This window comes from Phascolarctos cinereus, unplaced genomic scaffold, assembly GCF_003287225.1.
Source record: "Phascolarctos cinereus isolate Bilbo 61053 unplaced genomic scaffold, phaCin_HiC Scaffold_4;HRSCAF=312, whole genome shotgun sequence".
Lineage (NCBI taxonomy): Eukaryota > Metazoa > Chordata > Mammalia > Diprotodontia > Phascolarctidae > Phascolarctos > Phascolarctos cinereus.
Window position 1 is genome coordinate 54,677,071 of NW_027555847.1, and position 27,515 is coordinate 54,704,585.

A 27,515-nucleotide genomic window follows, 5' to 3' on the forward strand; every position below is an offset into this window, starting at 1 on the left:
AACGTGCTTTCTAGAGACGACAGAGTTTGCGGTTCCACGGTGTCTGAATGGCACATGGGCGTTCAAATGGGAGGCAGCAGGTGCGGGTGAATGGAATTGAGAAGGTTCCATCTGTTGGATGGAACTGCAGCCTGAAAAGGCTTCTGTTTTTTGTTCAATTTACTTCCCCAACATGCTCGTGCCCTCTTCTGGCCCAACACAGTTCTGGTCAGATGTAGAAAGGCAAACTTAATTAATGACTTGGTATTTCAGCATATTTTTAAGTGGGTAAAGTCTCGGCCTTTGTTGTCCTATGTAGATGGTTCATCTGAAATTCCTGCTTTGGGGCTAGCTGAGAGCACACATGAGAAGCTTCCAGATGGAGAGAATGACATCACCTCATCATACATTATCCAAATCCTGGCTTCAGTGTAAGCCCGCATGGATTCAAGTGGCCTCTTTGAGAGATCTACTTGATCATTCAGGAGACTGTTGTGAATTCAGTGGGCTCCATACCAATGGTTCAAACTCAAATTGCCTGTTTTAAGTTTGTATCACCAATCTATTTGTACTACCACAATCTCAATTTCTGTTTCTCTTCACAAAGACTTGTTAATCCAATTATACACTTAGCTGAACAAAACTGCATAATATGAGTGTGTGTGTGTGTGTGTGTGTGTGTGTGTGTGAAGGGGTGTCTAGCAGCAAGGAGGCTATGGGTTTGGGATTCCTGCTCTAGCTTTTGGGGAGGCAAGAAATGGAGTCCAGGAAATGGAGGAGGCAGGAGTTGTATTTCCAAACATGAGGTTAAGGTACGTAAAATAATAAAAATTTAGTCTGTTTATCTTTTGAAGATCTACAAACTTCACATAAGAGATGATTTCCTAAAAAGTTTTTATTATATATATACACCTTCATATATAGATATATCTACATCCCTCTCCATGTCTACATCTCTCTATATAAAATCTGTGTCACATTTTAAATTCCCCATGGGAATTCCAGTTAGAAGCAGAAATGGGGAAACATCTGGCCTGGCCCTTGGTTTAATCTCAGTAGTCGATGGGCAGTTATCTGTCAGTTACATCCACAGTTTTTTGTTATTGTTGTTAAAAAGGAGATCTCATAATTAAAAATTGGGAACCATTGTCTTAAAATAGCTATCAGTCAAAAAAACAAGCACATGTCAAGCACTCGTGTCAGCCAGGCATTTTGGTAGCCCTGGGAAAAGAAAGACAAATGCCTTCCAGGAGGTTACATCAGGGAAAGAGAGACACACACATAAAAGTCTAGATAAATCTTTCCAAAGGAAATACAATGATTTCAGTAGGGAGGCGATAACAGCTGCAGGAGTTGGGGTGGGACAAGATCCAGGAAGGCCTCATGGAGGAGGAAGCACTTGAACTGGGCTTTGAACGAAGCCAGAAATTCCAAGAGGTGGAAGTGAGGCAGAAGAGCCCTCCATGAATTGGGGGGAAGTCTGTCTAAAGGGCAAAATGGGAGCTAGTGAGCTGTGGAAGAAGGAGGAAGGAGGATGGAGGGAGAGAGAAGAAAGGAGGCTGGTTTCACCAGAAAGTGGTCAGTGTAGTAATACCCATGGAAAGTTGGGTTGGAGCCAGGTTACAAAGGGCTTTAAATGTCACACTGAGGGTTTTGTATTTGACTCTAGGGGCAATAGGGAGCCACTGGAGATTATTGAGCTAGGGAATGACATGATCACACCTAAGCTTTAGGAACATTCCTATAGTAGCTGTGTGGAAGATGAGTACTTGTGGATAAGCAATTAAAAGAGAATGAAATCAAGCAGAGCTACTAGCTTAATGAAAGCCAAGATATCTGATGGATAAAGTGAATTTCTAGCCCTGGCTGCGCCACTGACTCACTGCATGACTTCAGAACACATACTTAACTCAGCCTTGGTTTTCCCATCTCAGAATGGGTTTATTACTGTCTAGGATGGTCCTGGTGGACCAATCGGCACTTCAGAAGATTTTATAGAAATACAATTATGAGGTCTTATTTTCCTTTTCATCACCTCAAGTGCTGTTTGCCTCAAACATTTCTAGGTAAGAGTGGGTAATCAAGTTGGTTACCAAAAAAAAATAAACTTTCATATATGACACATGTATTCATTCAATGAAAAGCAGTGTGGTACAGTGGAAAGATCAATAGATTTGGAGTCAGTTCAAATCCCTTCTTTGCCACTTAATACCACATGACCTTAAGCAAGTAATAACTTTTGGGGGCCTCAGTTTCCTCATCTGAAAAATGAAAGAGGCTGGACTAGAAGTCCTTCCAGATCGAAATCTATGATCCTAAAGTAACATTTTAAACTGATAACAAAACATTGTAGATAGTTTTCATTCATTGGGAGTCCAAAAGATTTTTAAAAATTGTAGTTTTTAAAAGTATATTCCCCTTTTGTTGATAGCTTCAGCTCATGTTTCTCAATCTGCGGCTCTTCCAGAGCCCTCATCCTTCTGGCTCTAGAATGGGATGCAAAGAAAAGTTCACCCTTTAACTGCAGCCACCAGTTTCAACATGCTCAGCAGGAAAAATGTGTATGTCAGCATTCTCCCAGCTGGCTTCATGTGATTTAATTTAAGTCAACCACAGAGAGACTGTGATAGCTTTCTGAGATGCCGAGGCAGGCCAACCGAGGGTGGGGGTTAAACTGCATCCCCACATACCAGATGTCAAAAGAGAAAGCCAACTCCAAGCTCTTCACCAAGAGGCACCATTTGAAAACAATCCCCTTTCATTCTATGAATAGCTATACACCAGATAGAAGAAACGGAGTATTTAAACACAGGAATCCATAAAGGACGCCCTCTATAAAAGTTCAAGAGTAAGTAAGTAGTACTCCACTTTGCTGTGTCCTAAATAGGATTTTTAATTTGGCTGTTTGTCAGAGTGCATTACAAAAGACTCAGCAAAATAGATATTATTGTTGAAGCCTGACCATTCATATACGGCATTCCATCTTCTTCCTAAATAGTTTTAGCAGGCCTTGTAAACTGGATGTCCTGCATTTGGCAGCCTTATGGCCACCAGATAGCATGGAATAAAAATACATTATTGAGAACTGTGCCCCCTTGCCCAGCACCTGGCTTACAAGGCAGCATGGGTTAAGTTGCATGTGCGGCTCCATCTCGGGTTTGTGGAACAAGAAGTTTCAGTGTCTGCCTTGAAGACGAGCCATTTGACAGAACTTGTGTCTGACAGGTACTAAAAATATGCCTCTCTGTTACCATGGCATTGTAAACTGTTGGCTATCACCTTTTTCTGGGAGGCTGCCAGTAAGGGAGATGGCATGATTTTCCTCTTCCAATTCAAATTTGGAAAAATGGGGGAAGTTATCCAGCCCAGTGATCTATCTGCCTGACTGCCATGAGTGTTTAGCAAAACTCTATCAGCTTCCAGTTGTTACCAGGCTTTTGTTTTTCTTTTCTTTTTCTATGGTGGGGGCAGGAGATGAGAAGAGGGAGACAAACAAATAAATGTTTGACAACTGAAAAGTTTTTTTTTAAAAATTATCAATTTCAAAGAACTGCAAGTGCCAGGGCCAGCATGGGGCTATAAGAGGGTCCTATAAAATTCAAAAGTCTCATTGAGTCCTAGGCCAATCAGGGCATCTGGGAGAGCAATCAAGCTAAGGCTACCCATGGGGTGATAAGCGGTAAAGGTCAAGCAGTAGAAACAGGGGAAAAGTTTTAGGATCCAAAGATACGCAAACTGAACTTTAAAAGGAGGGCTATGCAGAAAGATTAGCCACAGTGTTTGCAAAACAACTAAGAGACAAAAACAGAGGCCTCTTGTGGGTTAATCGCACATGTACACACACACACACACACACACACACACACACACACACACACACACACACACACCCCTGTAGGTCTTATCTCTTTCTTTCCCATCACTTAGAATATGTGCTCTGGGAGTGCAGGAACTGTGCCTTTTCTCAAAAATACATAAGGATCCAATATAATAGGAGAATAATTTATTAAATAAGAAATTCTGTAACAATTCCTTCTCAAGTGGAATCAATGTTGACTGAGCTTTGCTCTGAGCCTCATATTGTGGTGAGCTAAGAGCTTATATTCTCCTCACCTCTCTTAAAACAAGAAATTCAATTCAATAACAATTAAAAACCTACTCTGGGAAAAGTTGCATCTAAGTACAAAGAAAGAACAGGTAAACATCAGTGATTGACTATTACAGAATACTTTGCTGAGAAAATTGGTAGGTAACTTTCTTTTTTACAGAATTCAAAGCTTTGAATTTAAGTAAAATTTAGGCAAAAATGCACAGTAGCTTCGACTAGTGAACAGCTATACTGCTATTAGGTCTAAACCAAAACGAGATCAAAGAAAGCAGAAAAAGGCTTTTAAGTAAATACAGTTATCACTTCTACTTTGTGGGGGTTGGGGAGCAGCACCCCTGGGGTCTAGAAAATCCAAGTAAAACTGTTTGGCCCTCCCTTCATACCAGACAAGTCTGAATTATTATAGTATTAAAAGATGAAGCATTGATATTATACAATACTATACATATGTTTTATGCATTTCTGAATTTCTAAACTTTTTTCGTGTCATCTGCTGGCCTTCAAGTATCATCTGTGGCTTCCATAAAACTTCCAAAAAATTCCCACTTAATTTCTTATGCCAACCTGCAATATATCGAAACTGTAATGTGGAAAGTCTCAGTGTGGAAGGGATAACTGTACATATGTATATACACATATATACATATTACACACACGTATGTGTATAATATATCTGATCTTTTGTGGTGACAAAAAACTGGGAACTAAGGGGATACTGAACAATTGAGAAATAGCTGAATAAGTTGGGGGACATGAATGTCATGGCATACTACCATACTGTAAAAAGTGAAGAAATGGATGATTTCAAAGACATATGAACTGATGCAGAGTAAAGTGAGCATAACCAGAAAGACAGCTGATACAATAACATCAATATGCAAATGAACAATTTGGAGACTTTGATTACTGATAAAAAATGAAACGAGGACAACCAGGAGAACAATTTATACACTAATAACAACACTGTGAAGACAAACAACTCTGAAACCTGTAAGAGCTATGACCAATACAATTCATGATTCCAGAGGATGACCAAGAAGGAAACCTGCTATCCATTCATTACAGGGAGGTGATGAATTTAGGGTACAGGAGGAGACACATTTCCTTGTATATAGCAATTGAGGGAATTCAATTTGCTTGACTATATATATTTGTTACACTATAAGCCAGCATTTACATAGCATGTTAAAGTTAGGAAAGGGCTTTACATATGTTATCTCATTTGATCTTTGCACTACCCCTATTTTACACATGTGGAAACTCAGGCAGAGACAGGTTAGGTGACTTACCCAGAGTCACACAGCTAGTAAGTGTGACTCTGCTCTAGCAGATGTTAAAAGCAAAAAGAAGAGGGAGAAAAATTCTGGAAACTGAAAATGTCGGGGGTGGTTGTAAGAAGGACAATCCCCGAATTAATGAAGTACTAAAAGCCACTACTTGATGCATGAAGTGATATGTAATCTCAGTAGATTGGAAGTTAGTGAAAGGAAAAGAATTACTGACAAAGCCTGAGCTTCCTCTTTCAGGTGTAGCCTGAAGTAGGGCTGGAGGCAAGATATACTCGGCTAAAGGGGTTTCCAAGGTTCAAGTAGGGCCTTCTCTTTGGACTGGGACTAGGGCAAAGATAGAATATAATTCCATCTTGTTTGAACAAGTGATGTAGGTTCAGTCAGACAGAGAAAGCAACCATATTGCCGAGAGAAACTAAGTAGGGACCCAGAACAGAGAAAGAGCCAAAACATGTCAGCAACAGTGGGCGGGATGTGAGTAGGCTCCAGATATGGGAGGCGCAGAGTGAGCCACGGCCCCTCCCTGAGGCCCAGGAAAGGGCAGAGCTTTAGACAGAAGGAAGGAAGGAAGGAACAACAGTTCTGAAACTTTGGCCAGGGCTAGTTCTGTGGGAAGAAAAAAAAGGGAGAGGGAGCTACTTACATTTTCCTTTCGTCTTATTTCTGACTGTTAATAAACCTGTTCTTTGCTCAAATATTTTGTAAGCCAGACAGCAATGCAGAATGAGCAGGGAGTGGGGACCAAGGTCCTTGGAGAGTCAGGAGCCAAATATCAGATGTTCCCATGGCTGGAACCCTGGGTGGGAGTTGAGCTGTGGCTGTGTTATTCTTGAGCGAACACAGAGATCGAATCCAGCTGGTTTCTGTGAGCCCAGATCTGAGATTGGGAGCCTCGGGTTACATCCTGGCTTAAAGCATAGCATGCTACCCATTTGGCCATGATCCATTTAAGCTCTTCCTTATCCAAAACTTTCAACTCGTTCTAATGGAGTATTTTATCCTATGTGACTGTAGCTGTCATTTTTACAAAGGACTCATTTTGCACAAATTTTCTCAATGGCCAGTGTTACTGGGGGAAAAAAGCCTCTTTCATAAAGTGAGAGAGATTCTGATAGATCCTCTGTTCCAGGTTACAACTCATCGGCATCTTCTCATACTGCAGGATTCCTATCCATAAGTTTCCATAAGTGGATCTAACCAACACACTGGAGGCCTCCCCCAGGTTCTCTTTAAATCTCAACGGTAGCACCAGGGCACTCTGTCTGCTGCCTCTTGTTCTCCATACATGATTCATCCACTCCATTTCCTGGTCATCTATGTCTTCTATGATGACTTTTCCATCACTTCAGCCAATGTCAGTAACATCTTGCTGTCTACTTATACCCACTATATGGTGTCTTTCCATTGCTTTTTGGGGGTTATTTGTAATTTTGACTCTTCTGAGATTATGACATTCCATTCTTTCTTTATATAGGGTATCCCAAAAGGCTTAGTACAATTTTAAGTTTTAATAACTTCAGAAGTATAAATACTAAAAACGTATAAAGTATAAATGGTAAAGGTATAAAAACACAAATGCTATAAAAATCTCGATATGAAAGTTAAGTTACTTATGTTCTAAAATATTCATATTTTTAAAATTAAAACTCGATGTAACAACCATCCTGTCCTATATGGCACTCTGGTCAATGTCTGAACTTTGTAAAAAACTTTCATCTGCTGACTGAATAGACTGCATTTGTAATCCTAACCTTAAGACGATCCAAAGAATGGGGTTTTGATGTATACATGACAGTTTTGATGTAACCCCACATGAAAAAACTCTAATGGAGATAGATCAGGCAATGGCCACCGTGCAAGAGCATTTTCTCTACAGATTCACCAGTCTGAGCAAGGGTCATCCAGAAAATTCTATTAAAATTAAACATATTATGCAAACACTAAATAATGCAAAAAGACATTTAAATAATTAACCTCTCAAATGGTGTTTTTTGTAAGTTTATAGTCTTTTTTTTTCAAATTCATCCATTTATTCAGTAAATAATCATGGAGAACATACAGCACATGGTGGAAGAGTGCTAAGACCCCATTCCTGCCCTGACAGCTCACAATCTAAAGTAAGTTTATAGTCTTAATAATTTTAAGTTATTGAGGCTTAAAACTGTGCTAAAACTTTTGCAATGCCCTGTACTTGCATCCTTGGGGCTGAGCATGGTGCCTGGTACACAGGAGAAAGGATGGAGATACAGACTGGCATGTGATTTCACTGGCATGGAAACCTCCTATTAGGTAAAATATTTACTAAGCTATACACCAGGCATTGTGCTAAGCTCTGGAAACACAAATATAAGCAAAAAAAAATACAGTTCCTGCCCTCAAAGAGCTTATATTCTAAGAGGAAACTACTTGACGGTGGATAAAATGATGGATCTCTTAGAGGGTTGCCTAGAACACTGAGGGGTTAAGTGAGTTGAGGGCAGGACTTGAATCCATGTCCTCCTGACTTTAAAGCCTACTCTTTAACCACTGTACCACAATGCCTCTCATTCTTACTCTGGGACACAGTAGGAACTGCTTGTTGCTTAATTAAAAGACTCAGAGCCATTCGAGCATCACTGATAGAAAGTGAAGGACACTCCTACAAAAGGAAAGTGACAGTAGCCCAGATGTCGCCAGAGCATACCAGGTGGATTAAACTCCTCCCAAACGTGTGAGCCAAGCTGAGGACTGTAAAGGCAGGTCAGAGTAAATGGTGCCCTATTCATCACAAGACATTTCAACATCCTGAAATGAGGTCTTAATGTTTTCAAATGGAGACCACTCTGGGAATCAATCAATGTATGTTTATTGCGTGCCTATATGCAGAGTCCTAGATGATATAAAATGAAGTCACTTGGTACACACTTACATTAAAATAAATTCAATTATACCTTTAAACCATGAGTTTGTAGTCTTTTCTGTAAGGCAGACCCTTTTTTGCCAGTCTAGTAAAGTATATGGACCCCTACATACTGTTACTGACACACATTATTGAAGGAAATGCTAAATATCTGTTAGAGGTTAATGAAAATAATAATATATTTTTTCCCATCCAAGTTCATGGATCCCCTGAAATCTATTCATGGACCCATGGGCCCTTAGGTTGGGAACCTTCTCTAGGTAAAAGAGAGAGAGAATTAAATAGTGAGTGAAAGGCAGGAAAAAAGAATCTGCTGAAATTGCTTTGGGGAGATAAGACATGTACAAAATATATATAAAGCAACAAAGAAAAACATAAGAGAATTTACACATGCCATTAGGTACAGTCCCCTTTGTAGCCATCATCTTGGAAGGCTAGACATTCATTCTAAATGATTCTGCCATTGCTAAAAAACATTTTGGGGCTGCCTCTTTTGGAAATATCTTCAAAATCAATTTTAATGAGCCATTCAAAAAAAACCCTATCATTCTGTGATCACACTTCTTCCTCCTCCTTCCTTTTTTATGACTAAAAACAAGATTCCTGAGGCTACCTCATTAACCAAATATCAGTCCTGATGACTTTTTTTAGGTTACAAAAATGAGATCTATTCTCCAAGGGCAAACACTCTGAAGGCACTTCGAAAAGGAGTGCCTCAAATGTAACAGAAATAGTAGAGTACCAAAGTACATAGTCTTCCAAGGCCAACTACTAGCACAACTCACATAAAGCTGCCCTTACCAATCTGAGTGCAGAATAATATACTGGCATATTATAACCACATTCACGGTAAAATTATAAAAAGCCAAACCCCACTGGAAAGTTGCAAAATATTGCTGTAGTATCATTTCATATCCAAAATTAATATTCCTAAAATACTGGTCTTCCTATGTCATATCCCTGCTCAAATATCTTCAATGGCTCCCAGCTGCCTAGCATAAGATACAATCTCCTTAGCCTGGCACTGAAAGCCCTGCACAGTGGCTCCAGGCTACCTTTCCAGACATTTCATATCACTCCCCTTCACAATTTAATGCTTCAGCCAGGTTTGCCTCCTCAACATTCCTTGAACTCAATATACTCTCATTTGCCTTGTCTGTGCCTTTGCACACAGGCTGTCCCACATGCACCATCCTCACTGCTCCCTCTCAGAATCCCTTGCTTCCTTAAGAGTCAGTTCTAATGCCATGTCCTCCAGGAAGCTTTCCTGGGCCCCTTCCTATGTTAAGTTGTTAATGCTCATGTGTGTTTGTGCGTGTGTGTGTGTGTGTGCGTATGTGTGCACATGTGCGTGTATACATAGGTATATTTTGTTTAGCTGATTAGTCACGTCTGACCCCATTTGGAGTTTTCTTAGTGAAGATACTAGAGTAGTTTGCCATTTTCTCCTCCAGATCATTTTACAGATGAGGAAACTGAGGCAAACAGGGTTAAGTGAATTGTCCAGGATCACACAGCTAGTAGTGTCTTGAGGCCACATTTGAACTCAGGTCCTCCTGACTCCAAAGCCAGCACTCTATCCACTGCACCATCTAGCTGAGAGTGAGTCAAAGAGAGAGAGATTGATCCCACAGACAATTTAAGAGTATATATATATGTGTATGTATATATAAGTATGTATGTATGCATGTGTATATATCTAGTTCTAGAATCCACTTGTACCCCTACAGGCTGTAAGATCCATGAAGGCAGGGACTGCCTTATTTTGGGGGATCTGTGTTGTCAGCGCATAGCACAGTGTCTTGGATATAATTGATACTTAAATACTTGTTTAATTTAATTTGGCCAATCACCTATTTAAAAATATTGTTCACGTAGAACTGTTTCCCAATAATATTGTTTCATCTAACTTTACATCTTCCTGGAATTGTGGGATGAGGCTATTGTCTGTACTTGGAAGGGAATTCAGTCATTTAAATGTATAAGTTCTGCTACTTTGTTAAAAAAATTAATCATATTTCTATGCAGCCCCAGCTTTATACACAGGAAAGGAGATCTAACAATCCAAAATTGTAACAAACAAATCCTAGAAACAAGGAAACACTATAGGAGTACAAAAAAACAAGGAAATGTTATTAATATTTAGAGCAGAGGTTCATAATTTTTAACCTGGTATCCTCAAATTTGTCCTTTTATTTTAATATATTTTAATAAATGTATCAATATAATTGGTTTGCTTTGCAATATGTGTTTTATTTTATGCATTTAAAAACAGGACTCTGAAAAGGAGTCTACAGGCTGCCCAAAAAAGGTTTAGAAACCCTGATTTCGAGAGTCTAATCACAAGATGAGAATGACTGAACCCCAGCATCTCAGTTCCAGTATGCACCTCAGTATGCATCTAGTCTTATGCATACCTCAACAGGAATCTCCTCTCTTCCAACACAAGTAGTCATAAAGACTCCAGGTGACATCCTCCAGTGACGGGGAACACTTTACCTTCTCCACATTAGGATAGCTTTCATTGTTAGACAGTTTTCTTCACATGGAGTTTAAATTGACCTCCCTGTACTCTACACAAATTCTTGAGATTACTAGGGTTGTTCATACAAGGACCAAATGGAAGAGTGACTTCCTATAAATGGTAAACTGCTTCAGATATTCATGTTTGTAAATCATGTGTTGATTACGTCAAGCCTTGGAACACTGCAGAGCCTCTCAAATGAGATCCCTAAGAACTCAGGAGTTCAGCCTACCTATACGCACAGAAAAACCGAGTGGATAAAGAACATTTAGGTGGACAATCCATATAATTGGTTAGCCAGTGGATTTCTCACAAACAGACATTATAGATGGTCATCACATCCAGAACTGAACAGGATACAATACTGGATTGCCTTTGGGAAACTGCCTAGCACTTTTAATCACCCTAGGCTTCTCCTTGAAATAAAAGTCCATCTATTTATTTAGCAGAGTACAAAATTGGGAGAGGGAGTTTCCTCACCCAGGAGTTCTCCGTGCCAGTTAGATCACTGTTCTAGTCCCTATCTCCTTCCTTTTTACCATTGGCATGCTACCGCCAGTGGTACCATATCACATAGCATGGCTTCAAGTCGGAGTCTCGTCATCTTCAAAAAAAACAAAGGCACAAATCAACCAACCAAAGGGCAATGCAGAGGAACGTGGCAGGCATGAGTGACGTGCGATGCATCAGCAACGAAAGCTGCCACCGGAGAGGCGGTTGAAGAACGTCCTCCGAGAGATGAATGCTGGAAAAAGATGGCGGGCAGGTAATGCAGCAAGAGTGAAGCACATCTAATGAGCATCCCAGAGGACCCGCCGCTAGCCATGTGCCTTCAAGAGACGGGGAGAAAGGTGCCCCGAACTGGGGGCACACGCTTCTAGAAAATGCATGAAAGAACACAGGCAAGTCGACAGAATAAGGAGGCACATAAGTGGGTTGAAATCTGGACCGCTAGAAAACCTTCCCTCCAGCAGCATTGTGGCACAGTGGAGAGAGCACCAGCTCTTGAGTCTGTCAGATCCCCCATCTGATGCTAACTACCTGTGTAACCTTGAGCAAATCACTTAGGCATTCTAGGAGTCAGTTTTATAATCTATAAAATGGACAGTTTGAACTTGATGGCTTCTGAGATCCTTTCCAGCTCTAGACCTCTATGACCAACATGGAGAGGTCCATTGCAGTACTGAAGGAATCTGCCAGCTTTTCACTAGCCGCCATGCCTGGGAACTGATCTGATTAGAAAATCATAACCTTTTAGTCAATTAAATTCGACAAATATTTATTAAATGTGAAGCACTTGGGATACACACACAAACATGTACATATGTGTACATACACATGTGCATGAAAGCCCTAGATCCCAAGAACCCCAAGGAATTCTTCCAGGCTAGGGAAATACAACATCAATACAGATAAAGAAATAAAAGATAACTTGAGAAGAGAGCATTAACAGTTGGGAGGTGGGGTGAAGAAGTCAGGAGGAACTGAGGCAGAAATAGCACCTGCTGAGCCTTCAAAGAAGATAAGGATTTTCTGGAGATAAGCAGAGATACAGGCTATGTCAGGCCTAAAGGTAGTCATTTGCTGAAGGCACAGAGAGAAGCACGGAATGTGGAAGCAGCTAGTAATCTGGTTTTGCTGGAATACAAAATGTGGAAAGTGTGTGTAATACATATGGAAGACTTGGTAGGAACCAGATTGTGCAGGGTCTTACACACCAGGCTGAAGAATATTATCTCAGCCAACAGACAACAGTGATCCAATGAAGGATTTTGAGCAGGGGAATGACAATCAGACCTATGATTTAGGAAGATTATTTTGGAAAATTAAAGTGAATCCTGCATAATAATAGTGGATCAAGCTTGGCCCCAGAGATGGGTGGAGAAAAATGAACCTCCCTCCTTTCATCAGGAAGGGGAGATGGGGGGAAGGAAGGGGATATGGGTGTAAGGAAGGGGATATGGGTGTGAAACGCTATACAGACCATCAGATACAGGTGATTTGTGGGTTATGTTTTGCTTAACTGCCTGTCTCCTCTTTTAAATATTTGTCCTTTAAAAAAAAAAGAGAGAAACAAGGTTTGGGGCAGCTAGGTGGTACAGTGGATAGAGCACTGGCCCTGAAGTCAGGAGGACCTGAGTTCAAATCCGGCCTCAGACCAAACACTTGACACTTAACTAGCTGTGTGACCCTGGGCAAGTCACTTAACCCCAATTGCCTTAAAGGGGGGGGAATAAATAAATAAATAAATGAGATGGCTCACAGGGTAGGGAAAGGAAGAGGAATATAGAAACAAATATGGGTGACATTGTGGATAAAGCACTGGATGTGGGGACAGAAAGACCTTACCGGCTGGATGAGCCTGGCCAAGACCCTTAACTCTCTTAGTCTCAGTTTTCTGATCTCTAAAATGGGGATAACAGCACCTACACCACCGGTTTGCCATGACCATCAAATGAAGTAACATGTATAGGGCTTTAGGAACCACAAAGCACTAGGTAAATGTTAGCAACAATTATCAACGAGACACAAAAACAAAAGGCATCAATGCAAATAAGATAATTTTTTTGGAGGGGGCTAGGTAATGGGGTTAAGTGACTTGCCCAGGGTTACACAGCTAGTAAGTGCCAAGTGTCGATGGCTGGATTTGAACTCAGGTCCTCCTGACTCCAAGGCCAGAGTCCACTGCACCACCTAGCTGCCCCCAAATAAGATAATTTTTAAAAGAGAAGGTAATTTTGGCATATCAGTGAGGATAAAAAGGCAAAAAGAGAGTTTATTCCCTATTTGTTTCATTTACATACATTTAGTCTCCTCAGGAGATAAGACTATCTCTTCTTTCACACCCTGCCAAGAGCATAACCTAAGGCTGGGCACATGGCTATTGACTTAACTTGATGTAAAATTATGATTGGGTTGATCTTCACATATGAAGTAGGGACCAGGTGAATGGAAAGGGTTTTCCTGACTACAAACCTAAAAGAAAACTGTCTACCACTGACCTTGTCTAAGCGGAGTTAAAGCTGAGTGATTCAGCCCCCTTCCCCCCAATTCTTATCAAAGAACAGAGGATTGAGAGCTGGAAGGAATTAAATTAAGCCAACAATTATGGGCCCAGGATTACACTAGGTACCTGAGGGGACATAAAAAAGACATGGTCTTTGCTTCTAAGATCCAGATGGTGTAAAACACAGTCAGGAATACTCCTGGGTGTACCCAAGCTAGACTAAGATATAATTGGGAAATATTTCACAAAATAAATAAAAATATGATAAAACATAAGTAAGGTTAATATGTGGTTTTCTAAGCCAATATTAGGCCTGCAGGAATGCTTACCTATGGTGTAATGGCCTTTGTTTCTATTTGAGTTTGACACCGATGCTTTAGTCCCAATCTCTTATTTTAGAGATGAAGGGAAGAAACTTGTCCACGGTCACACAGCTAAGATGTACATCTTTCCCTTCTACCAATTTTGAAAGCCCTGCTGGAGTGAGGTAGCCATCTGTATCTAGCAAATTATCCCGGTAATGACTCATTATTTCACTCATCTTCACCTGTTTGGAGTCTTACACTGATCAAATGTCTCAAGCATCATCTGAACAGCTCCAAATGAACCAAAGAGCTTTTGGGGTATAATGGAAAGAGCACTGCATCCAAAGACAGGGTACTCAAGGTTCCTGGGTGACTCAGACACCAAGCCTAGGTTCTTCTCAGGTCTCAGTTTCCTCACTATAAAAGGAAAAGGGTTGGCCAAACTCATCTCTAAAGTGCCACCCAATTTTAAAATCTCTGACCCTATGACCTGTGTCAATTTCCATCATTCAATAAATATTTACTGAACACCAACTATGTTTAAGGAACTGTGCTAAATGCTTCCAGTAACACCCTACTACAGATAAATGACCACCAAAAAAATTCATAATAGTAAACTACCATTTCCTGGAAACTATGCTTAGGGGAAGCACCCATATGCTAGCTTCTCCCTTAAACTTCTAGGTTGCTGCTACTTGTCCTTCATTCTCCAAGAGGACCATGGCATGAGGGAGGTGATGCCACGACATGCAAGCAAATTGAATTTGAGTGAGGGAGGGCTGCGCAAAGTCACCAGTCTCACTTTCTTCTCCAGAGCCATCTGGGTCCAATGGCCAGATATGATCAGGACAATTGGAGATGGCCCAGGATGTAGTGGGGGAGCTTGGCCTTTTCAAGTTACGGTCTTTAACAGGTCTCTTTTCTACATTTAAGAAGGAGTCATGGCTTCTCTACATTTCATAAACAAAAACAATGTCGAATGAATACCAAGCACTTAAAAATGAAGATGCACAAGCACCCTCTTAACCAATTTCCCTGAAACCCAAGAATGAGATGATGAACATCTGGCTGTCAGGCTTAATATCATGTGGCCTTCAGCAGATAATCATTTCAGTCTAACAGTATTCTGACTATGAACCACCAGCCAGGGAATCATGGAACCCAGGAATGCTGAGGTAAAAAAGACCTCTAAGCTCATTTAGTCCAACTTCCAAATTTTACAAGAAGGAAAAAAAATGGAATTCCAGAAGAGTCTAGTTATATGCCCAAGGGCAAATAGCTAATAATCATCTGAGTTACGAAATGAACCCAAGTCCTCTAAGTTTTGTGCCCAATGGGCTTGGAGCTAGGGCACTTGGAGCCAAACCTCTGCAGGGATGTCCAGGGCAACTGCCCACTCATTCACTGCCTCGCTTATTCCTGAAGAAGTCTTTCTGGTGCTCTTTGCTCACTCTATGCTATTCCTTTCAGGTGAGAACCAGGGAGGTGACCACCGAGTTATAGAACTGAGACAATTATTTCAGGAGACCTACACAGGTGAAAGCACGAGTCCAGACCAAAACAACACAGCCATATGTTTACATCTAGTGGCATCAGAGTGGTACAGACTGAGAGATGGAAAGGGCCTCAAAGGCCATCTAGTTCAACTTGCTCACTTTACAGATGAAGAAATCGAAGCCTTCAGACCAAAAGAACTACCTATGATTTTTTTTAAAAGATTTAAAACAATGCAATAAAATGCTTGTTCCCAGTGAAGCTCTCAGATATTGTTCCAGAAATCTGGAAATAAAAAAACCCAAGGCAATCAAAAGAGCTTTTTTATATCAAAACACTAGTAAAATGACTGACCCCTGTAAGGTTGCAAAGGAAATTTCTAAAAATTAACAAGTTTTGAAAAAAAAACACATGGGAAACCTTCACAGATTCATGAGATTTACTTTAAGAAAAAAAAATTAAAGCTTGAAAATTAAACCAGACCAGCTTCTTCCTGGTGCAGAAAGGATTGCCTTAAACTTCCCCAGGGAACAAATTAGCCTTTCAACAGTTAAGAATAATGACTGACACCTTACTCTATTGCCCAGCAATACAGCACCATAACAGGACAAAATTAGTTTCCCACTAAGACTGATCCTAGACTCTACTTTCCTTTAATTCTCTGCCCCAGTTCTTCCTTTCCTTTCTCCTGGCTAGTCTCTTTCTTTTCCTCTCTTCTCAGGCTCCTCCTAACTTTCCCTTTTCTTCTCTATGGTTCCCCACATCAGCCTCTCTTTCTCAACTTGTTATTTTTTTTTTTAGGCAATTGGGGTTAAGTGACTTGTTCAGGGTCACACAACTAGTAAGTGTCAAGTGTTTGGTTCGAGGGCAAATTTGAACTCAGGTCCTCCTGACTTCAGGGCCGGTGCTCTATCCACATTGCCACCTAGCTGCCCCTTCAACTTGTTATAACTGGGGCGGAGAACTTTAGCCCTAGACTAGATTCAGCCCTAAACAAGCAGTCCGTAATACTTGTTCTAGATCAAGCATTGATTCTATACTTTGTTTAATCTCCTTACCCTCTACCAAGGTCTTCCCCAGAACCTGGGGCCTTTTGCTGTCCAGAACGCTCCAAGGAAACATTTTTATGATGAAGGTTCTCCTGGCCAGTTATTTCAAGCACTGCCAAACAGAGCAAAGATTTCCAGCAGAAAAAGAAAATAATAATTCTCTGTAGGGTCAGGCAATACTTTGTCAGTTGCCCATCTGAAAAACACAGGTAAAGACAAGTATTCTCAATATAGAAGAGGGGGGAAAAAAGGTGCCTGGTTTAAAAACAAAATTTCAAATCAAATGTATGCCTCTTTAACAGTGTTACCTTATAATTAGCATTTTGTTTATTTTAAAGGGGAGGAAAAAACTCCAGAGATTTGCACTCATCACTCCCTCTACTATTATCAGTCAAGAATTATAGGATCTGTCCTGCTGGCTTATGGGTAGTGTAAACAACTTTGCTAAATTGCTTGGCAGAGTGCATATGCAACAAGCATATTAAAATTTGGAACTGACTCTGCCAGAATCAAATCAGAGGGCTCCATCTGCATTAGTGTCTAGAAAGAATTAAGAGGCAACTATTTTCATGCAAAACAGATACAAAATAAAAATCAAAACCAATACATATGGATGATTCTTTCTCATTCATAATTTCAGAGTGTACACAATGAACTCTGTTGTTGGAGGTCTTTGTTGCTTTTGAACAGTCCTCTATACAATGTAGTGTATTGTTTAAACACTGGAGCAATTTAAGCTTTTTCTATGTATCCAGAAAGTCCCTGGATTTAAATCCAAAGAAACCTGGCACAGCCACAAAGTTGACTTGTTAGTAACAGTTGCTGCCTTTAAGCAAATTGCTTATTAACGCAGAACTAAACTTGCTGCTTACAGACACTAATTAAGTGACGAATCTCCAAAATGATTCTCTCTTTTGTCCTTTCCAAAACTACACTCTTATTTATGTAATATATTTTCTTCCCAGTAAACATGGACTGGGGGAAAAGAAAGGTAGCTGTGCATGTCAGAGCACCATTATTGGCTTCTATAGAGTAAACCATGGAAACGTTGGGAAAGGAAGAACAGAAAAGAAAGTCCAAGAGACGTGGAGGGATCCAAGTGACTTTTACTGGTTTCGAATCGAAGCAAAGACATTCTCTTGATAGTTTTTGGTGCTCTTTCTTCTTGAAAAGTCCTGGGAATTGAATGTGGAAGGACATTATGGAGTTTCCTCTAATCATTTACTAAAACTATTTCAGTGAGCTGTGTTTACTTAACTTCTTTGCAAACAACAGAGTGAAATGTAAGCCTACTGAAAGATCGTATAAATAGCAGCAAACTAGAGAGGACCTTAAGAAGATAAGTTATATTTTATTTGAGTAAATAAACACTCTTTCAACTACCAGAAACTGGCTCGTTGTTAGGGGTAAAATATAATGTAGACACAATACACTAAAATTAAAACAGCCTACTGAGCTGAGTAGAAACTAATGTTCCAATGCAGGATGGAGGAGGCAAACTGATGGAAATCATTCCTCAGAACTCAACCCAACACATGATTTTTTAGGAGGGAAAGAAATGGGCAAATGGAGTTTGTAAAATTACTTTCAGGCTCTGCATTTAATATTAAGCTTCCACTGAATTTTTTTGGAATGGAAACATGATCTCTCTTTAAAAAAAAAATTGGTCCTAAAGCCTCCAATAATGCCAGGCAAGGCTGATACTGCAGGCTAAATAATAAAGCCATGAAGTACTAAATATGTAATACACAATTACAACTAAATCACATCAACTGTATCCTGCTCTATTTCTGTGTGTCTATATCTATATATAATATTACACATTCTCCCTCAGATGAACTGTTTATACACACACACACACACACACAAAATCTGTATCTAATTTTCATCATAACAAAACCCAGTTTTCTATAACAGCCACATGATGAAGTTTTAAGGAGGTTGAGTCTACTCACAGGCTGGTGGGGATTTCTTTGTATCTTTCAACATTTTTTTTTTCTATCTCATTGCAACAAATCCCAGGAACACTGCAATAGCACACATCTAAACAATAGAGATGGGGGTGGGGGTACGAGGGAGGCAGAGAGGGAGGAAGGAAGACAAATCTGCCTTCCCAAACAGAGCCATCTGTACACTCCAAGAGATAAACAGCCAAGGAAAATTATCTGGGGACACAGGGTGGGGAGGAGAAGAGAGGAGAGGGTGTAAATTGGAAGGGGGGGGAGATGAAGGCCAGCATTAGGTTAACCTAAACTTCCCTGTTCCCAAACTGTAATGAGTAGAAACCGCAACCGGCTAGTCTTCCTGCTGGAGGTATCAGCACTCCTGGCTCACCTGGGCATGTTTCAGAAATCCAAACCCCTCCCAGTGACCTCATTCACATGTCCTCACCCTCCCAGGGAACAACTATGTGAAGTTAAAGTAAAATTAGTTTCCACGGTAAAATAGTTACAGATGTTCTACCTCAGAAGAACCCCCTCCACCTTCCTCCCCCCAAATAAAACTCCAATCATGTGATCTGCAGCACTTGGGGGGACCTGGGTCCAACCTAGTTCTGCTCCATGGCCTTTTCACCTCAGGTGGCCCAAAGCTCCCCTCAGCTTCCTGATGGCTGAGCTAATTAGAGAAAGAACAATGAAAAGGACACTCAACATTACACAGGGAGCTGTTCAAAACTGCCCCCCCTCAAGCCATTCACTGAAACTCATGTAAACCCCAATGTGGGGATCTCAAGTCAGCACCTCCCAATCTAAACGGTGAGGAAACCCTTGATTATCAATTCTCTTCTATTCTCAAACAATGAATAGTTCCAGAAGCATTAACTTGCTTCTCAGTATTGAAAAATATTATAAAATGCAGCATATTTTTGTAGCATAAATTTTGTAGCATAAATCACATTTTTAAAAGGGAGATAAATTTTCCACCAAGCAACACACAAGTGACTCCAAGCGCACAATGAACATGGCATTACAAGCAGTTTAAAGTATCATCCAAATATAAATGCTTTTAAAAGGCTCTTGGTTCAGAGTTAGAGCTGCGAGGGGATGTTTCTTTACAGATTTTCACTGACTGTGAGCTCTCTACAGCTGGAAGGGACCTCCAAAATCATCCAGTGCCAGGGATTTGAAAGAGAGTGACTGAGACAGAGGGAGAGACAGACAGAAACAGAGAGGAGAGAGAGAAGGAGGGAAGGAGAGAGACAGAGACAAAGGGAGAGACAGAGACAGAAGAGAGAGATGGGGGGATGGGGAGGGAGAGAGGAGAGAGAGAGAGAGAGAGAGGGAGCCCCCTTTGGCAGTCTGGAGAAGCCTATGGACCCCCTTCTCAGAATACTGCTTTTAAATGCATAAATTAAAACACACTAGATTACAGAAGTATATATATACTGAAATGCAGTTGGAAAAATATTTTTTAAAATGAAGTTCACGAACCCAAGTTAAGAACACTTCATCTAGACTAAACCCCTCATTTTACAGATAAGGAAACTGAAACCTAGAGAAGTTACGTATGTGACTTACTCAGAATCACATAGGTGGTATCTAAGGTGAGATTTGAACACAGGTCCCTCTGACTCCAGAGTCAATGTTTCTTCCACTATACAATTAATGCCTGTAGTCTCAATCTCTCAGTTGTGTAGAGAAGACTGTGACCCAGTGACAGTGTCTTGCCCAAAGTCACACAGATAGTAAGAATAACAGGGCAAGCCCTTGAACCCAGGTCCTCCGTCTCCAGATCTTTTCCTGTATCATGCTGCCAACCTATTAGCACCAAGAAGTCGTGCAAATACAAATGGCAGCCATCATGGAGTAAGCAGATGAATTAACCCTTACTGGGTGACTTTCAATGATTCATTTGGGGTTATCCCACCTGGCCTGGGAAATAACAGGAATGAGAGATGCCTCCGTTAATAACGACGATTGATGATTGCATCATTTACATAGCACTTACAGGTCTGCAAAGCGTTTTACAAATATCATCTGACATCCCCTCATTAGCTCCTTCACTTCACAATTACAGAAGCAGTGAGCAAACTCATTGGCTAAAGCAGGTGGAAAAGCTTATTGTGCTGAGGACAAGCTAAGGGAATTCACCTACGACTGGCTTTGCTTAATGTCTCATGTGAACCATGGCACCCAAGGCTCCGTGGAGAAGAGAAGACTCTTCTCCTTTAGAAATCAACAATTCAGATTTAGAGGAAGGAGAGGGAAGCTGATACAACAGATTTGATCTGCTCTTGTTGCAGTCTAGGGGTGCTAGGAACCCCGAAATGCAAGTCCCATACCCTCTCAGTCTGACTAGACTCTGAAAGGTTACATCAGTGTTTCCAGTCACTCTTTTCAAGGACCTTCTCATCTAAGAGGTGAAACTATATGAAATGTGAAAAACAAGAAACCAGCGCACATCCCTACATGACCAAGTACTCAAATGTGTGCCATGGCAGACCCATGTGGGCATGTCAGGTCTCTGGGTGTCCAGCCTGGCTCTTTCCCGGGCCTGAAATTCACTGCCTCATTCAGGGCTCAGATTAGGTGCCACCCCCCACATGAACCCTTCCCAAGCTGGTAGGGCTGCCTTGTTTCCTCAAATCAACCTTGCACTTATTTATCTGTGTGCATGTGGTATTTATTCTCCTCCACACACACAAATATGTAACCTCCATGAGGCCAGCGGATATTGTTTTTGTCTTAGGATCCTGAGCACCTAGCTCTGCACCTTGTACATATGTGACAGAGGCTTAATAAATGCTTACTAATTTATTGTATGCATAAAGTGTACGAAATACATAAACATTCCTGGAGGTGAGACTTGATCTTCTCCTTAAAGCACAAAGGATGCAGCCTGTGACTTCATTGGTATAGGGAATTCCCAGGGAGGAAACTTAACTCTACCAGGACCAGTCAGCACCTTCTCTGCTGCTCACAGACTTAGAGAGAAGTCTAGAACAGAGGTGTCAGACATTGGCTGCATACACTCCAGAGTGCCAAAGAACCAGATCAAAACACAATCAGAAAATATTTAACAAAACAAATAAAAATACAAGAAGACATGGATAACATTAATGTGTGGTTTTCTAAGCCAATACCCAGCCAGGGTCCCCGTGCATGGTTTAGTAGCCCTCATTTCTATTTGAGCCTAATACCCTGCAAAGAGCCCTGAGAGGTTCAGTGACTTTCCCAGGGTCACATAACCAGTATATATTAGAGGCAGGACTTGAACCCAGATCTTTCTTTCCAATCACATTGCTATGCAGCCTCTATAGAGCCTACCTCTCAATGTTGTTGTAAGGATAAAATGAGATAATGTTTGCAAAGCATTTTGCAAACCTTAAGGTACTCTATAAACACTACTTATCGTCATCATCATTATTATTATTATTTAAGCAGGGTAATAACAATAATAATAATGAGAAGCAGTATGGGATAGTGGATAGAGATGACTTCAAATCCACCTCAGACACCTACAGGCTGCTGGAGTGGGGCAAATCATTGAATCTTTCAGTGCCCTCAGGAAATTCTAGGACCTAGAATGCCACGGAAAAGGTATCCAACTGCATCAGCAGAAGTTATTCATCTGCCCAGATAAAATCACTAGGCCCAACAAAAATTAAAAAGAAATAAGTGGCTTCCATGTTTTAAAGGTATTTTCACAATGACCCTGTGATACATATACATTATACATACATATATACACATATATTAGTATAAGCACTGGTATTCCTATTTCACAAGGTTAGAAACTGAGGCACAGGGAAGTTAAGAGATGCTCAGCATCACATGGGGGCGGGCAGGTCGGTTCTTCTGAGGCCATCTCTCTTTCTACTGCACAACACTGCTTTCCTAATAACCACTATATGGAAAGGTATATAGTTGATAAATTATGTTTCTGTTTATCCTTCTGGTCCAGGACTAACTGCTGGAATTTGCTAGGGATTTTTTAGTAAAAAAAAATCCTTAGGTTTAAAATAAACGTACTATCAGCACAGGTTTAATTAATTATTCTGCTAACTTGTAATGAGAAAGTTCAGTTGCTCAACATTACCATGGACATATCTCCCTCTCCTTTGAGCCCTTCCCCCAATTGCCTCTCCTCTTCCACCTAAAACACACACACACACACACACACACACACACACACACACACACAACACACACACACACAGAAACAGAGGTTAGTTTTCTCATTCTCTTTTCAGTTTTTCTGACTTGGTCAACCAAAATCAGACACTGAGGAAGGCAAGGTTCAGGCAACATTTAGAGAGGAGTGCTATTCTCCACCCTCAGCTCAAGGGAAAACTTTCTGCTGGGCTGAATTTCAGAAAGATCTGGACCAAGAAAGGAAGGAACAAAGAACTGGCTAAATAGACCTAACAGTTTTAGAATTAATAAGCAGAAACAGAGAAAGCTTGAGGAATGATGAGGGTAGAGAGAAACTCTCAATTGTCCTAGATAAAGATCATAGTTTCTTTTTACTAGTGCTCAGAACAGAGTAGAATTTACCCAGAATAAGTTAATGAAAATAAGTTATCAAGAAAACCTTAACTTTTTTTATATCCTCTGATTTATACTATCAAGTGTTACATATTCCTATTGAAGAAGAGGCATGGAAGTGGCCTCCAATAATAAGTGAAATCAAACAATACCCTGGGACTACCATACTTCTACTATAGGAAACAAGAGCACAGAAGAGCCAAGACAGGGCCCTCCAGCCACAGATCACAGTTACAAAATGACTTCTTTGAACTAGGTAGGTGAGCTCAAGTATTGTCAGCCATGGAACCTCAGCATCAGAAGGCCCAAAGGATCTACTTAACATGTACAACCTGGCAGTGACTCCGGGCATTCTCAGGGACCTGGAGCTGACCCAGAGTTCTCCAAGGCGATGGAGACAGAGCTGAAGTTCTGGGCAGGTCCTAACCCAGCAAGAAGGACTTCCCCTGACAGGCCCAGATCAGCCTACCTAGGTTGGGGGAGGCTCATCATCAGAGGGCTTGTCATCAGGTAATTAGGAGTATTTTTCAAAGACAATTTCCTGAGATGTAGAGGAGTCTTGACCTGCTTCTGTGCAAGGAGTGTCTTCACTGATTAAGCCAGGCACTCTTGAAGAAATCACAAGGTCTGCCATGGATGGTCTATGTCTATCTCCAAAAATCACCCTTTGGGGTTCGGGGCAGCTGTGAGCAGTGTTTATACTGAATAAACCACCAGGACATAAACAGCTCACTATAAACACCACTCACATTTTGCTTTGCTTTTCTTCATTTCCTGTGTGTTTATTTTGGTGTTAAATAATGTTAACGTTCATAATAAGGAAAATAGTAACAGATGTTTAAACTAAACAGACTATATGCCCTATTATCTCCTGTTTCCCATACATCTATTTTACTTTCAAAATCAGAGTCTCTTGTTAAGTAACAGAGGCCACAGCAGAAAACTATAGCTGGAACTTCTCGTTCCTACACAAATAACGAAACAACCAAGCTGAGGAGGCCCTCCATCAGCTTAGCCTCACCACTGCCAGCTGCATAAAATATTAATTTGATATCAGCTTTCCTAACAAGGTTTGGACTCGTCTAAAAGGTTGACAACTATGTTTTGCGTGTATTTTTTTTAAACTTTGTTTACTCTTTATTGAGGATAATCACTCGACAGGGGCATGGAAATGTGAAACAAAGGTTTGTGTTCTCCATCTATTGAAGAGGAAAAAAAGTTTCAAAAACAAACTACAGTGTATTGAGATACCAAGGAAACAAGCTGGATCACTTACTGCTTACACCATTCTTTAGGTCTGCCCTGTAATCTGAGCGCTTAAAAGGCACGTCAATACTTTGTGCAGCAGATTCAAAGAAAGCTTTTCACTGAAACACTCCAACCTACAGTAAGTAGGGAAAGAGGGGATTTCTAGCTCCAATACCGGATCCTCCCCCACAAGGACAAAGAAAAACAACGAACTTGAGCAAGCATTTTGTGTTGATATTTTCAAGGGAGGGATGACAGGTCTGTGATTGGTTTTAGGCAAAGAGCCTTTTCCTTAGGAATATTCCCAGCATGTGATTTGAATTCATCGAATCCTCCAGTGAATTATAGTCTCCTCCCCATCCCAGACCCTACGTCTTTCTTGTCCAAGAGAAATGCTAACTTTAATTTCTAAAAGAACATGGAAAATGCTCTTCTTGAAGCTGCACTATTTGTATGTGGTTACAACAAAAACACTCCTCCTGCCAAGCCAAATTCCCTCAGTGGTGCCTTCCTAGCCACTCCAAGTCAGGCCATTACCCCTTCTTCAAATTGCACGTAGATAATGCCAATTTAAGAAATAGTTTTCCTTTTTACTACAACCAGAGGCAATTTAAAAAGTGCTAGACATTGAAAAATGACAACATTAGAATGTGGGTTGGGTTTTTTGTTAGGTTTTTTTCCCCCTAAAATTTTTTTAAATTTTAAAACTCATTTTTTCTGGGGTGTTGTGTGTAATTATTTCCACCAAAGACCAGAATGTGGGGGAGTGGGGAAGGGAGGAGAAACATCCTTCAATGTCAGAATCCTCTCAGAGCTGTACAGGAAATGAGAAGTCAAACAAAGGGCCAGTCTGTACTATCTAACATGGGTGCAGAACCAGTCCTCCAAAATGAATGGCAAAATTCTTTATGGTTTTGCGCCATCACTCCGTTAAAACAAAAACAGACTGTAACTTTTTGTTCTCAAACACAGGCAGATTTTTTAAAAACAATCCCCGAGTTCTGGAAGGCCTAAAAATACTGTATGTTATAATACAGCAAATGCCAGATCCCTACCATACCAAGATACAGAATATATACTCTCCCAGTTGGACTTGTACTTGGATACTAAGAGTTCTTTGTTCACAAGAATAAGTGAGAACAACAACAAAACCGAACGATCTCCCCCCATCCGCCCCCAACAAATCTCGAGTGTGTGTACATACACACGGATTACTGATACAGTGAAATATACCGATAGGAACACATATCAAACACACTCTGGTCCTAGCAGGCACCCAGCAAAACTCTTTCCCAGGGAGTATTTCAATCAAGCTCCCTCTTCAATGACACCTAACACCAAAGGTAACTTTGTTGCCTCGCAAAGAATAAATGGACCCAAGCTTCACAGAACCCTTGAAAGCCCAAAGAGGAGATCGGCCCGACTACAAGGACAGACAGTAACAACAACGTCCAAGACAATGTTATTAGAATACTAATCAGAGGGAGGGGCCTCCCCCAGGCAGACAGACAGAAGGAGTAGGTCAGTTGCTCGGAGGAGCGGGCGGTATCTACCTTCGTAGCACAGAATGCCAATATTGTTGTTCATCTTGTCCAAGTACTGGTAATTCAACAGGTCCATCTTCATAAATAGCATTTATTGGGCTTAGCAGAGAAAACCAGCTTGTTTGCTTTTGCCCCAAAACGGTAAAGAGGATTCAAAAATCAATTATTGCTCGGGAGCGCCTGGCTCTTTTTATTAACTTCACACACACACAAAAAAAAAAAAGAAAAAAGAAAAAAGGAAGAAAAAAAGCGAGAGGCCCAGCCTCAAGCTATCAAAATAAAGTATGTAAAAGTTAAAAAAAGAAAAAAGCACGCACACAAAAAGAAACCTCAAAGCGCGCACATACACACACGCTAAACCCCTCAAAGGTTTAATCGGAAGCTGTATGTGTGTCGTTATCCTTAGAATTAAAATGCAGTTTCAGAAGTCTTTACGAATATTTCTTCAAATTAAAAAAGCAATAAAAAAGGCCAAAAAACGAGGCACATTTCCTAGGACAAAGACACGCTAGTTTTCCTCACAGCCCCGCTGCAAGTTCACTGGACTGACATGCTGGCTATGCTAGGTATGACTCGTATGTAAACCAGCTTCCTCTTTCTAGCAGGAGGGAAGGACTGAGCATGCTCACTGAATCCCTGGAGCTCTTCAAATGTCAGGGATATTTTCTGCACAAGATCAGGCTCTAAATGTATTGAGTGTTTGAAAGAAAGAAAGAAAGAGAAGCAGGAGGAGGAAGAGGAGCAAGAGGAGGAGGCAACAGAAGGAGGGAGGAGGGAGGAAGCAGCAGCAGCAGCAGGAGGAGGAGGAGGAGGAGGAGGAGGCGGAGGCAGCAATAGCAGCAGGAGGAGGAGAAGGAGGAGAGCCTTCACTGAAGGAGCCATGTCAGAGGCTCTCTTGATAGGACGCAGCTCTGCCACTGCAAAATTTTGAAAGGGGAAAAAACAAACAAAACAAGAAGGACTTTTCCCCCACCAAGAGCTAAGTAGAAAGTAAAAAACCTAAATCTATCATGCAAGCAAACAGAAGGATTTAACTTTTGGAAAGAGTTTGACTTCAATTTTTCAACTCTAAAAAACATTCTACAAGTTCAGTTTTCCTGAACTTTAACGTGCTATACTCTTTCTTGGCTTATAATTTCCATTTGGCATCATAACCTTTCGACAACAAGAATAATTAGGATATCCCAAAAGTCTTTGTATAATTTTTTAGCCTTAAATCACTTAAAACTGCACAAGGGCATTTGTAACAACCTATATATAGAGATACTATTATTATTATATCAATTTAGTGGTTTGTCTTTGTCTTTGTAGGGGAGGAGCTGAAATCCCCTTCCTCCCTGCTAGGGAAGGTTGGAGTGTGTCAATGAAAAGCTGTCTTTAAATCTTCTGCACTTACTGACCTGCTTATTAAGTGCTCTGATGATGAGGCAGACCTAAAGAATGGTGTAAGCAGTAAGTGATAGGGACATATACACACATACACACATACACACATATGTATTTGCTGAATGTTTTCTCATCTGTTAACTTTCTGGGTCCTAGAAACCACCATATAAGGAAGGTTGAACCCCTAATCAATTT

The 27,515-nt window shown here is 40.7% G+C and overlaps 1 protein-coding gene across 2 annotated transcripts in view; it reads right to left on the reverse strand.

Annotated features, from left to right (window-relative positions):
• Window positions 1-27,515, reverse strand: part of VGLL4 (vestigial like family member 4) — a 186,168-nt gene that overhangs the window by 75,688 nt on the left and 82,965 nt on the right. The window contains exon 1 of one of the 2 annotated variants that reach the window (XM_020981061.2): window positions 25,944-26,623. The exons of the other annotated variant lie outside the window; for it this stretch is intronic. Coding sequence (XP_020836720.1) covers window positions 25,944-26,025 — 82 coding nt within the window. The 5' untranslated portion in view covers window positions 26,026-26,623. Of the gene's footprint in view, window positions 1-25,943; window positions 26,624-27,515 lie in introns of those variants that run through there. 2 annotated transcript variants of the gene reach the window in all.